Source organism: Pteronotus mesoamericanus, unplaced genomic scaffold, assembly GCF_021234165.1.
Source record: "Pteronotus mesoamericanus isolate MK-2021 breed Mesoamerican mustached bat unplaced genomic scaffold, CSHL_Meso_final scaffold_507, whole genome shotgun sequence".
NCBI classification, from domain to species: domain Eukaryota; kingdom Metazoa; phylum Chordata; class Mammalia; order Chiroptera; family Mormoopidae; genus Pteronotus; species Pteronotus mesoamericanus.
Window position 1 is genome coordinate 14,999,964 of NW_026555319.1, and position 14,988 is coordinate 15,014,951.

At 37.4% G+C, this 14,988-nt stretch overlaps 1 protein-coding gene across 2 annotated transcripts in view; it reads right to left on the minus strand.

Annotated features, from left to right (window-relative positions):
* Positions 1–14,988, minus strand: part of TTC28 (tetratricopeptide repeat domain 28) — a 568,672-nt gene that overhangs the window by 378,218 nt on the left and 175,466 nt on the right. The window contains exon 1 of one of the 2 annotated variants that reach the window (XM_054594399.1): positions 13,391–14,246. The exons of the other annotated variant lie outside the window; for it this stretch is intronic. Coding sequence (XP_054450374.1) covers positions 13,391–13,417 — 27 coding nt within the window. The 5' untranslated portion in view covers positions 13,418–14,246. Of the gene's footprint in view, positions 1–13,390; positions 14,247–14,988 lie in introns of those variants that run through there. 2 annotated transcript variants of the gene reach the window in all.

The following is a 14,988-nucleotide window of genomic DNA, read 5'->3' on the forward strand; positions in this document are numbered from 1 at the left end:
AAAACTAAAAATTTAAAAAGGCTAGAGGTAGCACTCATTTTATTAAGAATCCAACTGTGAAAACTAATCTAATTGGAGATGATTATATAAAAATGCACATTTATCTTCCAAAAGTGTTTAAGAGGAAATCAAGCTATACACAACAATATGATAAACATGGAAATAATCAATGAAATTGGAATGGAAAATCATTTTAAAATTATTTTAAGTTATTTACTTTTCAAAATCACTGCAATAAAAATGAAAGGATAAGTTGTGAGAAAGTCTAGTCTATAGAAATACATGGTAGCCATGAACGCAGACAACTGCTACACATAGTTCCACACCTCACTCACTTCGCCTCCTCCTCCTTCTTACTCTTGCTTTTCAGTGTTCCCATAGCACCCTGCATGTGGTACCATTGTTATCATAATGTATTGCAAAAAAATTATTTTCTCATCTGACTTCCTGTCTAGACTATAAGCTCCTTGAGAATGTGGATCATATTATATCTAATTCTGCACCCCCAAGGTCTAACACTTCATAAATTATGAGAGTGCATGTAGTTAGTAAATTACCTGGTTCTCTCAAATTCAGTAATTACTAACTTACTTAGTAAACACTCATAAGGATAAACTGAATTATCCCAAATTTTTAGGTAGTCGCCATTACACATCATTATTCATTTTTCCTCCGCATTGTGATATAAATAGCCAGCACCGGACACATAACAGAGCCTCAATAAGTACATATTGAAATAATTATTCAATCAATTAATCCAAGTTTGACTGCAAGTTTAGGCCTTAGTGGAAGGGACAGGACACTTTAAAGCCAAAGAACCCTTGAGTCTCTTGTGGCTTTTGCATCTCACTAGCTCTGTCGGCTCTGCCTAAAAGCTGCTGTACTCAAGCACGACTTCTCATTGCTGCTGTGTATTGTACCTGGCATCAAGTGAGACAGAAATTTTAGCTCAATGGCACCAGCCTCAACTCAATGAAGCCAAAAGAAATTCCTGTATAATGTTAAGAAACAGGTGCTAATTGAAAAACAGATTTTTTAGGTCACCCCAGCAGCTTTGAAGACTGAATCCATTTATTCTTGTGGACAATCATAGCCTAACAATGAGTGACCTTTCCATACTTAGCACCTTTGTCACCTACGTAAACATATGTCCATCATTTCCTGTTTAATATTCTTTCCAATTAATTATGTTCTGGTGTAAACCCATCCTTCCCCTTCTAATTTTCTGTCTTTACTACATACAAGTTACCTTTCCCAAATGGTATAATTAACTACTTAAAAATAAAAAAGGAGTCAGAATTCTGTCTTCATTAAAATGCCCAGAGACAGAGCATTCCTTTTAAGCCATAGTAATTACCCATCAGCCTTAAGGCCATCTAAATTTCAAAGTCTTCAGGGAATAGCATGACAGGAGACTGCTCCAAGTATGAGTTAAAGGCTCTTTTCACCATCCAGACTATGACTTCTTTGGAAATTTATTCTCCTAGTAGAGATGTACTGTTCTTTTACAATTTGCTTAGCACAGACATATAAGTCCTCTTCAACAAGGGCTCTGGAATATCATTTTTTAAAAATGAAGACAGCATTTAACAGAAATTCAAACAGAAGCTTGAATTAAAGGGGTAATTTCAGATGTAGTGAAAAGCTGTAATGTCCATTCAAAGTAATGAAGGCACAGAGCATTAATCTCCTAAAAAGATTCAAATGCTATGAGTAGAGCAATTCTATTTCTTAGTAGGAACAAATTAAGATGATTTCCCTTACAGAAATTGCCATAATTACAAGTAATTATCTTGTACTCTCTAAAGTTACCACTATAGCACATTCTGCAAATATCACTCCCTTAGAATACTTTATTTGGAAATACAGGAGATATTGTTGCTTTGTGGATTGTGCTACAGACCTCAAACTGATTGTTTAACAGTCCTATATAGAATGTGTAGTAAGGAGATGACATTCTGAAGTTGGAAGTGCTTGGAATTTCCAAATTTATGATATTCTTATCATCAGGTAACTAATTCTACCCAAAGGAATACAAACAAATGAGAATGGCAAACATTCAAAGATAAACTTGAGTCAAATGTAGACTTACGCATGAAACAATGAGGAGATGCCTTCTGATAGACATAGAGCAATCATGAAAAACATATAAACAGCTGCTGTAGTATGTATAAAAACCTTTGCAGAGCCAAATAAAATCCCATCATTTGCAAGTCACTCAGTTTTTCATTTTCCTTTAATAAGAAAGTGTGAGAAAAACCAGTTACTCACTGAGCATTAGGAGGAGAATAGCCATGTGAAACTCTAATTTCACCATCTTTGGGGCCAATTACCATCTGGATTTCAGCTGGCATTTGAAGTCTATTTTCCAGCCAAATTGGGATTCCTTACCATGTTATAAAAACACGCTCAGAGCTTGCCTTTCCCTGTATTATTCCCACTGCCTGGAATGGCCTCTTTGTTCCCGTCTGGTAAAAACGAGCCCACCAAGTCTAGTTGAAATGCCACTCCACCATGCAGTCTTTTGGTCTACTAATTCTTACCTCAAGCTCAAAACCCTCCTCCTTCTTCCACAAATCCAGCTGTGACCTCTCTTTGTATTCACTCTCCCTGGCAATACCTAACATGTGCAGCCTCACATTTCAGGTATTTGTCAACCTGTCTTAACCTCCCTTCTAGAGGAAATTTAGTTTATTCATACTTCTTTCTCCAATATATAATGCTGAATAATTTAATCATTTAAAAGAAATTTGATTGTTAAAATTATTCCCTTTAGAAGTATATCATTGAAATGACTACAAAGTCCATTAAGAAATTTTGTATATTTTAAATTCTGAACAAATATCTGGTTTTACTTAACCAAAATTTGTACATTTTATTTAGTGTTTAAAACTCATCATGGTGAGATATTATAACCTCTATACCTATTAATTTTCCCTGGTTTATTTGGTCAGTATAAATGTTAATTATACTTGGCTATGTAATTACACATAGTCAACAACCTATAATTTAAGATCCTTCCTTTAACTGGTATCTCTTAAAGTTAGAATTTTTACATATGAATTTTAAACAAAAATATAAATAAATCTATTCCACATTGTATCCTATTTTAATCAACTTATAAATATCAACACTATATTCTATAGATTTGTAATAATTTAAAAATTAGCTTTAGGAATTTTATATTCTTGTTCAATCTTAATACAGTATGATACAGTGCAGTGATATACTGTGGATCCACTTTAAAAAATAAAGTCAGAGAATTTTGTTCAAATTGGCATAGATAATTTACCCATAGCTACAATTGTTGACTAGAAATACTGGATCCATGATGGCCCAGTTCTTCTAAATCAGCAGTTCCCAACATTTTTGGCACCAGGAACTGGTTTCATGGAAGACAATTTTGCCAGGGCTGGGGGTTGGTGGGGGGAGGATGGGGACCCCAGTTCTAAATTGTTTATTTCATGACCACTATAAATGAGATAGCACTTAAATGGTTCACTAAAATTTCTTAAGAAATTTTAATCACAATTAGAAAGTGAAAAGTCTATTAACAATGAGGTCTATTTCACATGTGTATCAACCTACATACACTGTTTAACTTTTCATAAGTAAAGCTATTCTATCTTTATTAATAGTAATCATTAATTTATTCCCCTTACTCTTGGTCCTTTTGCATCACTACTCCGACCTAGAGCTGGTCCTCCCTTGAAATTATGATGTATGTGAAATCTGTGGTCAACATATCTCTGTTTCCACGTTCAACTATCTTTTTCTCCTGTTCCCCCCAAAACACAGACCCCCTTAATGCTGCTTCTTGTCTATTCTCAGTGACTGTGATCCCTCCCTACCAGCTACCTCAAGAGGTTATAAGACATTTCTGAATGTCTTGCTGGGTGACAGACCAGAAAAACTAACAGCAAACAAATGCTACTATTATATTTGCATTTTACCATGGATTTCTAAAGCATTAGCACAAAGGGACTTTAGGAAAATAAGTCACAGAAGATGTGTCTGAAAGCAAATAGATGTCTCGTGTCTTCAAAATATACCATATAACTGATGTGTATACAGAGCGAGAGAGAGAGAGAGAGAGAGAGAGAGAGAGAGAGAGAGAGAGAGAGGGATAAGCCCAATCCTAGAGTCTGAACTCCTGGAGAAGAAGTAGAAGCCCTGCAGTGCAATGGATATGACCCTCTCCTTAGAGAATTTAGGTCTAGGGCCAGCTGCTGAAGAGCTACATGCTTCTTCCGGAGTCACTGTACCCCGTTGGCACTCTGCTTCCTAATCTGTAGAATTAAATGCTCCTTAAATTTCCTTTCATTTCCAAAAATGTATTAACCTCAGTATCAGAAATACTGTCTAACAAAAGTCTAGGCTAAACCAAAAAGGGTTGTTTAAAATAAATAACATTTGTGCCACAAAAAATGTTTGGGTTAATTAACCTGTAACGTATTAATATTTAAGTAAATCCCACACTCATTGGTTGTTTCTTCTCAAAGGCAATCCCATATACTTCCTAGAATATGTAATTCTACCTTTCACATAAACTACTAATACTAGTTCCTTCCACCATAGTATTTTATTGCTTGTATATATTTAAACAAGTTATAAATGAAAAAATGCCAAGCCATATATACCAAAGTATATTCAGAAAAGGGAAAACTATAGTAGTATTTATCAAACCATTCAGTCTCTATGACCATCCATCCCCAAATAATCAGTAGCCTAATAAATAGCTCACTTATTTTTTTAAAAAATCACTTATTTAACCATCTCAACTATATAAAACCTGGCCTAAAATCAGAAAGTTAAGTTTTTTTTAAAAAAAAATCTCTAAGCAGTCAAAATGAAAAGCCACAACTCAACACTCTAAAGTTCATATTTTCTTAATAGAAAGCCTTATTCACTGTCACTTATTTTCATCTCAGTCACAGCTAAGGCTCAGTTAGTGGCATCTCTTACACACCACATAGAGGAAACATATATAAAACAGAATTGCAAGAGGTAGGCACATGACAGCAGCATTCCTCTGGGCAACATGTAAAGAAAGATAAAAACTGAACAAAGAAGGCATAAAAGTATTTTAAAAGAAGCAAAGGGCAATCTGAGGTCATTCGGAATAGAAGCAAATAATTCTGTGTTCTTTAAAAGTTCCTATAATGTTGATATATTATAGCAAAGTAGAATAATTTCATGTTTGTGATAATTATCCTGAATAATCAGAAGAAGTTTAAATTATGCTTAGTATCTTCTGTGTAAGAAGGCAAAAAATGTGCAATATATTTTAGAAAATTTCACATAAAAATGGTTGAAATTTAACAAGGGCTGGCAGTTGAATTAAATTTGAGTTAACAGGAAATTCACAAGAATACCACAGGTAAATTAAATATTAGTGTAGCAATTCTCCATGGAAACCATGGTGACTATGGAATATTAAAATTTGTAATCAATCCCTCAAACACATTGTAGTCTTACAATAATTTCAGTATTTATCGTCACCATTCTTAACCCCCCAAATATTAATTGAACCACAGTAAATTTCTATTTTTGTAGATAAAAGATGGTCATACATCAGCAATTCACATGATTCAGCCTAATATCTTTACCAAAATTCTTAACAACAAAATAAAGTAGTTTGCATTTTATCTTTTATTTCTCCAGCCCATCCTGTGTTGGAAAAAACCTAATTATTAAGTAATAAAGGCCCAAAGTCAACCAAAATGATCATGTGTCCACCACCACTCACTGACATTTTCTTTCTACTCCTCAAAAACATAGCAATCTCATTTATGCCTGAGAATCTCAACTCCACAAACACAGCTCCAAAAATTTCTGATAGATCTGGGTTTAAGCATACTGTTTTTCACAGATACCACAATTTAGCATGATTCTGAAAATGTGTGCATGCATTCCTGTTATATTCATTTCTCAATATTAAAAATATAAAATGTCTAACATGCTTAACAATTATCAGAGCAATAAAGTAATGATCCAAATAAATAATGGACATTCAAGGTTTTTAAGTTACATAAAACAAGTGAAATTCAGTCTGTTCTCAGATTCAAAATACTGCATTTTTATTTTCTTAAAACAAGGAATGCCTACATGGGATAAGTCAAAATAAGGAGTTATTTATCCATTAAAAAAAACTATTTGTAATCTAGTAAGTGTTGTTATGCCAATAAAGGCTATAAAAAAGTTATTCCAGGATGGGCAACAAAGTTTCCTTGTGGGTTTCTTCCTTCCCTGCTCTCCACTATTACATGCCTAGGTTCAAGCCTGGGTATATTGCGTGTGTGGGAGAATATGTGTCCATACACAATGTGTCCACACATTGACCTCCTGTCTCTTGACTCCACTTTGACCCTATTCCAAATGTTAACTACTTTCTAACTAAGAATTGCCTCAGTATCTGTGCTTCTCTAAGTATCAGTCCTCCAAAATGATGAAAATTTAAAATACTACCTCTCACAAATTAAATAATGTTGGAAATGTGTGTGCACTCATGAGTGGACATTGGCTTACATTACCAGGAATAAGTGAGAGAAATTTCAGTCCTTTAAGAGTACAAACTGAGAGACAGTTACCAGCAAAAACCTTGCGTGCAGCTTTGACAATTGCCATCAAACTTACTTCAGGTAACTTTTCTAGGAATGCTAAGTTTATTACATAAAAGGTATAAGCTAAAAGAATAGAACACTCAAAATTACAAATAAGACTAACAGGTTAAATAATAGTGTCCATAAGTAAAGGACTCCATTATATGACACTACTCCTCTTAGCTACAAAAAACAAAAAGGGGGTACTAACAAGAAAGTTCAGGACAAAAGCTTCATGTAAACCTGAAAATGTCAGTTAAATGATATAATTTTTATAGCTTTCAAAAAAACTACACAGTTTTGGCACATCAATAAAAGCAAAGTCTAAAAGCCGAGACATAACACCGTTATTATTACTGATATAACGAATTCATGGCAGCTAAAGCTGACGAAGATTTCAGGTCTTCTCTCGCCTCCACTGTTTTCCGCAGCATGTCACGGCCACGACTGGCCAGCAAAATGAAGGTGGCTGCCGCCTCCCTCTCCCGAAGTCGGGCTAATTACACTCTGCAGCCTCTCGCACCGGCAGCGCTTACTGGCTAGCTCCTGAACAGTGAAGGTGTCAAATAGGGTTTCTTCATCACTGACTGCCTTCACTTCTTATCAAGCCTATCAACAAGTCCCAGCTTCTCAAATGCTCCTGGAAGTAGTTTTCTGTAGGGGACCATTCTCCACCAATTTTACAAAATCAAAAATATTTAGGACGGAAGAGAATAAAGATTTACTCCAGCGGTGTATGACCATAGTGTTGCTGCATTGATGTCTTATGATCAGTTGTGAGAAACATCAAAAATAACTATGATTTTTTTCTTTTTCTTTTTGATAGAGGTGAAGTTCATACAGCATAAAATTAACCATTTACAGTGTACGGTGTGGTTGTATTTAGTACATACATAATGTATGACGACCACCACATAACTGTGAATTTATTTTTAATAGGTGCATAGTTAATATTATCCTTTTAATAAATTACTCCCACTCATAGTCAGTATGGTGTTCTGACAGGGTGAGAAATAGGTAGAGAGAAACTTGCAAGTTAGGCATTTCCAATAATTGACAAGTCAGAGAATTTTGCTCACTGGTTGAACATGATTGTCCATAATTGCACTACATTTTTCATAAATGTAATCCATTCCATAAATGCATTACATTTTTTCAAACATTCACTCACTGAGTTCCCACCATGTGCCTGTCCCTTGAAACCTTAGAGTGCTAGAAACAGACATACATACCACGAGTTACAGTACAGGGCTATGAATGGGGCCCATACAAATATGGTCGAAGAAGGGGATGGCCAACTATGCCCAGCAATTATAGACAAATTCATACAGAGAAGTGTTCAAGGCATAACCAGTGACAAAAGAAAGAAATTAAATAATAGAGTATGAGGAAGGCATTCTTAGCAAAAGAAGGAGTACAAACAAATTCAAAGAAGCCTGGTAAACCATATCCAACTAGATTGTAGGGTACAATCATACTAACAGGGAAAATGTAGTAAGCACATTTACACTCAGGCCCTCCCTGTAATCATTTTACATTATATGCTCAAAGTCATATTAAGAGCTAGGTACCATTTGCATTGAATAGATAAGACATCTGAAGTACAGGGAGGTTAAGTAACTTGGCTAGAAAGCGACCAAGGGGCTGAGCTGGAATTCAAACCCCGGCAGTCTGGCTTCAGAAGACCATCCTCTTCATCACTATATAACTTACACTACGTTCTTTTTTTCTTTTTGTTGTTAATAAAATTAATCACTTAAGGCAAAAATTTTTATGATGGAAACTACGGTAAATCACAGCATTGTGTAGGTGAACAAATGACTGACATAAACAATGAGTAGGTACCATTAAGAACCCCTTGTGGCATCTGAAAAAATAAGGACACGAGTGTCAAACTATCTTGAAAGATTACTAAAGCTTAATTTATTTGTATCCTTTTCAATTTAAAAATACATTAAAAAAACAGAATTTCTCATATTTCCCCTGTAACCCAGTCATCTTCTAGGCCAACCTGGGCCTACTCTAGTTTGGAGACCTCTACTAGCCAATGGAGAGACATGGGAGGACTTTAAGGAGATGAACCATGTGAGAAGATGTGTGTCTGTGTGTGTGTGTGTGTGTGTGTGTGTCTGTGTGTGTGTAACAATTATTCTAAAAAGAATAAGGAAAAAACAGATTAAAAAAGAGACAGAAAGATGAAAAATCATTAGAATGCCATTTGCACTAGATTCAGCAAGTGATAATGAGGAGCTAAGCTGTAACAGTGGGGAGTGGGATATGAAAGATTAAATGACATGCCTAAGGACACAAGTCACGGGAACTGTCAGAACCAAAACCTGGGTCTCTAGTTGCACTGATGTGGGAATGATATACAGAATATATTTGTAGAAAGACCTTTATCATGGAATTTCTAAGACTTCTCTTTACAACTATTTTCGTTCACAATGCTTGATTATTTTTGCAAACTATGGCCCAGAGTGAATAATTTAATAATACCAGCATTCAGGCAAGTAACTAAGTAATTTAGTATAGCTATACCAAAATTTGAGACTTAAGCTTCCTAATCCAGAAAAAAAATACTTTATCACAGAGAAAGTGCAGGGATTTGAAATGCACTCTTTCTTAAAATTATTAAGCTATTCCAAGACATAAATTTACAGGGTGAAATCCTTACAAGTGAGCTTCCAAACAATTAAATAAAGGTCCATCAGAGAAATCATTTTAAGAAGCCGGATTCATATTATATTAATGTGACAAGTATAACAAGATAAATACATTATATGATTCTAAAATGACATTATTAATGTAGCTTATGTGACACATTTCTATTAATGATCTTTTATTATGTGTGAACAGTAAAATAACATTAGATAAGCAATAAAAAAATCCAATCAGCAGCAGCTTTCCTGAAAATTTTCACTGCAGTCTTACTTACACAGTGTTATTTGATACTAATCCTTGGATTTTAAAGAGATGAAATCAATCACTTCAGAATTGTAAACAAACATGTTCCTATGAGATGAACATTTTAATTAATATCATTTCTGCAAATACAAGATAAAAAATAATGTGCTGCATGATAGCCTCTTAATATAAAAACAGGGGAAAGTATATTTTGCCAGGCCAATAAGGTTATATTAATAAAAGGATCCTGATACATACCAGGAGCCTGCTTCATGGCACCTGGTGGTGTTTCTGAACAATGACTGCCATGTAGATTTTGTGGAAGGTTACCTGTCCCCTCCCTCCCTAATGTTGTCTACAAAAGATTAGAGGTGAGTGCCCAAATATTCCGGTTCCTTTAATAATTCACTACATTCTAATATGTATGACTCAACTGAAATATTTTGAACTTTTTTACATTTAAAGTTTATACCACTCTTAGAATAAAGTCTAAAAATTACAAGTTTTAAAAAGTAATAGTTCTTATTTACTTTTACATCAAATAAATATCTGTTGAGCAACTATAGTATCATTGGCACCAAAAAAGAGGTATAAGATATGGTTCCTATACTCAAGGAGCTTAAAGTATATAATTGAGAGGCAGGATATATAAAGAGATAAAGGTACATACATAAAGAGATATAAAGGTTACTATCGATAAAGACCATCAGCTTAAAAGGTCATAGATTCCAAATGCTCCAAGAATTCAGAGGTAGATAAAATCATTGTGTTTCTTCAAGAAGAAGGAGAGGGAAGAAGAGAATCTTGGTGCTGGTATCTAGAAATGAGGGAGCAAAGCTATGGCTAACCTTCATATACTGGGATCATCTGATCTCTCAGGATTTATCTTTCTTGGATTAAGAGCCCTGGGCATCAAAATTCCCAAGTACAACAGTGAAGAACACAGGTTTTGAAGTAAATGAGGCCTGGTCTAATCTTAGATCTGATGTTGCCATACTGTGTGACTGGGTAAGTAACCTCCGTAAATCTGTTTCCTTATCTGCAAAATGCAATTTATAACACCTTCTACTTCATTAGATAAGAAGTAAATGAATGCATATAGATCAAGCAGAGATACCTAGCATAGAGCAGGTGCCTAAAAAATGGTACCTGCTATTTGTGTGATATTAAATTCTATTCTTACCATGATACAACCACAACTGCACAGAATCTTACTATTAGGGGAATTACAGTCCCACTGTTCTCTGGCAGACTGGATCCTAAGCTCTTCACTGGTCCTAAAGGTAGAACATGATTAATCATGCTCTAGTGGTTTCTTTGTGAAAAGGTAGCAGACTCTAATTGAGTCCTCCAGAGCCCATATTCTGAATGTTAGTATTTACTTTAACCCAGCAAGTAAGCAGAGAAAAGCAGAGTGAAATGCTCCCCTTCAATCACGTACTCCAGCTGCATGCTCAGTTAGAAACAAAGAAACCTAGAACCTATGGTCATTCTCTTACAGTGAAACCAGAGTTAACAAAAGCCAGCGCTGGGAGAGGCTGACCGGGCACCATGATAGCAAGTCACCAACCAACCCTAGTCATGATGCCCAGCTGTAGGCAGATGTTGCTTAGGGCAGCATTCTGTTAGTGATCTTCTGAGCTCTGTGACAATCACATCAAATGCAGTCTCACTTCTCATCAGTAGTGTAAATGGCTTTCATGAAACAGTTTGGTAAAACACATGGCATGTGACTGTAGCACTACAAATGTGTTAACAGACTCAGCCAGAAACCATGGCAATGATCTGATCATGTGAGTATTCTTATAAGAGTAAGAAAATAAACCTAATCTTTGTAAAGACTTACTTGTGCCCTACCAAAGTTTAATACTGAGTCTCTTCCAAGGAAGCTTCCATTTCCAATATAGAAGCAAGAATTGTTCTCAAGCCACCACCAAATAATCATACAGTATTTGATGGCTCAGCTTATTTATAAATCTTCTATGAACTCTGCAGAATTATATCTGGATCCTTATAACATGATGATTTGGGATTATAAATACAGTGAATAAACACAACCTTCTGGTATAGCAATTTAAGCATCAGAGAGTGCGTAAATACTGCAGAGTGAATCCTAACACTTGAAACAGAATCTTCCAGAGTCCAGAAATCCACCTGACTGCCAAGAATAATACTTCCATGGTTCAAGCAATACCAGTACCCAGAGGGGTTTCCACAGACATAACCACATGAGTTACTGCATATTGGGTAAAATAGAAAAAACAGACATTTATGAATGTATAGTTTGCAGACATCTTAAAAGTACTCATAAATATTCAACTTACAAATATAGAAGAAATGGGGAGGATGGCTTCAGGAATACACAGCATCTGTTTAAACTGCTTAATTATATGGTTCCTTCTTTGAGTTTTCCTCATCCTAACTTTGATTTTAATGGGGATCTATGGGGAAGATCTCTTAACTAAAATAAATAGAACAGATCTCACTGAAAGAAGCTCTATGGTGAGAACTAATATATGAGAGACTCTGACTTCAGGATAAGGTACAGATGACTTAGTGTGAGAGATCAAAATTGTATCAATTAGATTTCAAAGAAAACATTTCAATTCACCAGCCTATATTGAAGCAGGGTTTGTTAGATTCTCTACCAATAAAACAAATAACAGTATCTTCTCATGCATTTCACACGATTTCTATTTACATCAAGCTCTGATGTAAAACACGGTATCACACATCATGCTACAAAGAAAGAGTCAGTTTAGCTAGTTCAAGTAAAACACCAGGCAGCTGCTAACAGAGACAGGTCACGGCAGGGGAAGGGCACAGTACATTCAGTTTGCTATGTTTTCCTTCAGAAGAATGTCAATAAAAACCACAGCCAACTGAGGTATGGGGGGGCGGGGCAGGAGGGAGGTCCTGCTGTGCAGTGAACCCCTGGGTTCATCTAACAGTTAAAGCCAGTCAGACAAGTTAGCAAAAGGGAGCCCTAGCCAAACGTACAGCTGCCAACAACTTAAAGAAAGCTGTCTTTCTCCCTGAACGTCCTGGGGTAAGGACCAGTCCCACATTTAGAAACGTTATTTCTGGGACCAATAGCAATTTATTTTGATAGAACCACTGGATTTTTTTTTCTTGAGTTCTCAACAAAGGAGCCATATTAGGAAATAATCTTGCAAAAAGCAAGTGCCCCCTCCCCCTCTTCCCCACGATCGATGCACACACACCCGTGCACGCTGACACGCACAGACACACATCGGTACACAATGGGCAGCGTGCTCACTTAAGGGCCCACATGACCGCCTGGGAGCCCGCAGGCAGAAGGCCCTCCTGGGCTGGGCCCGAGGCGCCCGGGCAGGAGGCACCATAGCCAGAACCAGCTGCAGGGCAGTTTGTGCTGGGGATGCTCGCCCCCCAGCGGGGCCCTGGGGAAGCAGCTGCCAGCGGCTGGGAGCCTATTAACCCCTTTGGAGAAGTAGGTGCTACAACACCACCCACCTGCAGGGACTCAGGAATGTGGCAGGGGTACAGCCCCAAATGTCCCCCAGAGAATGGAGCATCACCAAGTCATTGGACCCTGCCAGGCTCCTTGCAGGCTCCTGCAAAGCTAATCATGTCCCTGGTTCCAAGGCTCCTAAAGCCAACGGGTGTTTCTGAGCTGTCACCCCAGGCTTATGAAGAAGGAAAAACTTAAGCGGGCAGTGGACACAGACCAGACTTAGCAACTCGTCCCTAAGGGAGCGGTGCAAGCCCCGAAGGGGACAGAGCTGCTTGAACTAGCCAGCCCAGCAAACGACGGAAGGGGTGGGGGGACCGGGGGCCGCCGCTCCCTGTCACCCTTCCCTGGGTAGGGCACCAGGGCCCCGTCCCCACTCCAGGACACTTACCTTCTTCCGGGGCTGCCATTTCATCATATTTGTACAGCCGATATGTGGAACATCAAGATGCTGGCTGGGGGCTGGGGGCAGACGCAGGGCAGCAGCGACTGCAAGTCATGCTGCCTCCCTCCCACCCCCTAATTCTTTCCCATATTCACTGCAAAGGGAAAAAGCCCAGGAGAGTCCAGTCTTTTCGCCTTCAGTTCAATGAAAAGTATCCCCAAACCACGAACACACTTCCCACTGGGCTAGGAAGTCCCAGCAGCCAGCGTACTCCTGCCAAAGCGGGGCATTTTCCACCCGGGCCAGCACCAGCAAAAGGAGCCTGTGGTGGAGGGTCTCCCAGCCGGCTGCAGAGACCCTCCTCAGAGAAGAGCTTGAGAACACGAGCTGCTGCAGAAACCCAGCCGGGCTTCTGCCATCCAAACCCCTTTTGGCGAATTCTCTTCTTCTCAAAAAAAAAATAAAAAAAAGATTAGACAAGCAATCAAACCCTCACGCGCAGCCTGGAGCAATTCCCAAAATTCTGGGTGTATTTCTCGTTTGTAAAATTTAGCAAAGAAAATTCCAAAGATCTGTAATCAGAGCTTCTTTACGCTGTTTTCTCTTCCTTCTTGGATAACTTGGGAAAAGGATCTGCTTCCCCAAATGCCTACCTTCCCTAAACACTGTAAATAGGAAACTTGGTTTGTGTGTTTAGATTTTTTTTTTTTTAATTCCCAAGAACCTTAGTGGGGAAAGGCTGGAAGGAAATCCTGCAAGAACCCAACTCCACAGCTCAGTCTGCACTAATGACTTCCTTCCCTTCAGTGCGAGCACAGCCTGCCCAGCTCCAGCCACACAGAGCAAACGGTTTCTGGGTCTTAGTGCCACGACATCTGCTCCAAACCAAAAAGTAAAACAGACGTTTCAGAGGTGCCCAACAGCTTGTAAGGAATCAGAGCCAAAAGAGACCTACAAAATCAGGAAACCATTTCAAAAGAAGTACTTAGTTTTGTGAGTTATACTGAGAGAAAAAAGAAATAGGAAAGGACTCTGGACCAAAATGCTACAAAATCTTAAAGTGTGATTTGAAGAAAAAAGATTTGAGGTATCTGACAAGATTTAAAAAAATCAAGAGTAGTCTCTCCTTCTCTAAATTTAGCATTATTTCTTACTATAAAAAAATATTGCTTATGGAGACTGAGTTTCGCTCATCTTCTGTAAAATGGATCCATTCTATTTAAATACAAAATACTATGCAATTCTATTATTTGTTATCCAACATGTCTAACAACTCCTATCCCATCATGAGGCTATTTCGATAGCTGGGACTATAAAGAGCAGTGTAAGCTACTAGGGGACTAGCTGCTGTGTATAATAATAGTAACTGGTGTACTATTAGTCCAATGTTCCAACAAGGTTTCACTCATTCTCAGAGTTCTATATGCATTGGCAGGATTGGGTGATGTATGTAAATGTCATTACAATAGCCAAAACAGTTAACTAAAACATATTATTTTTGAGATTTTTTTTCTAAGCCTAAGAGCCTGAAATTTAATGGTGAAAGCATTATCTTTTTAATAATAATGTTAACAATTATAGCTGAATGAATAGGCACTATTTAT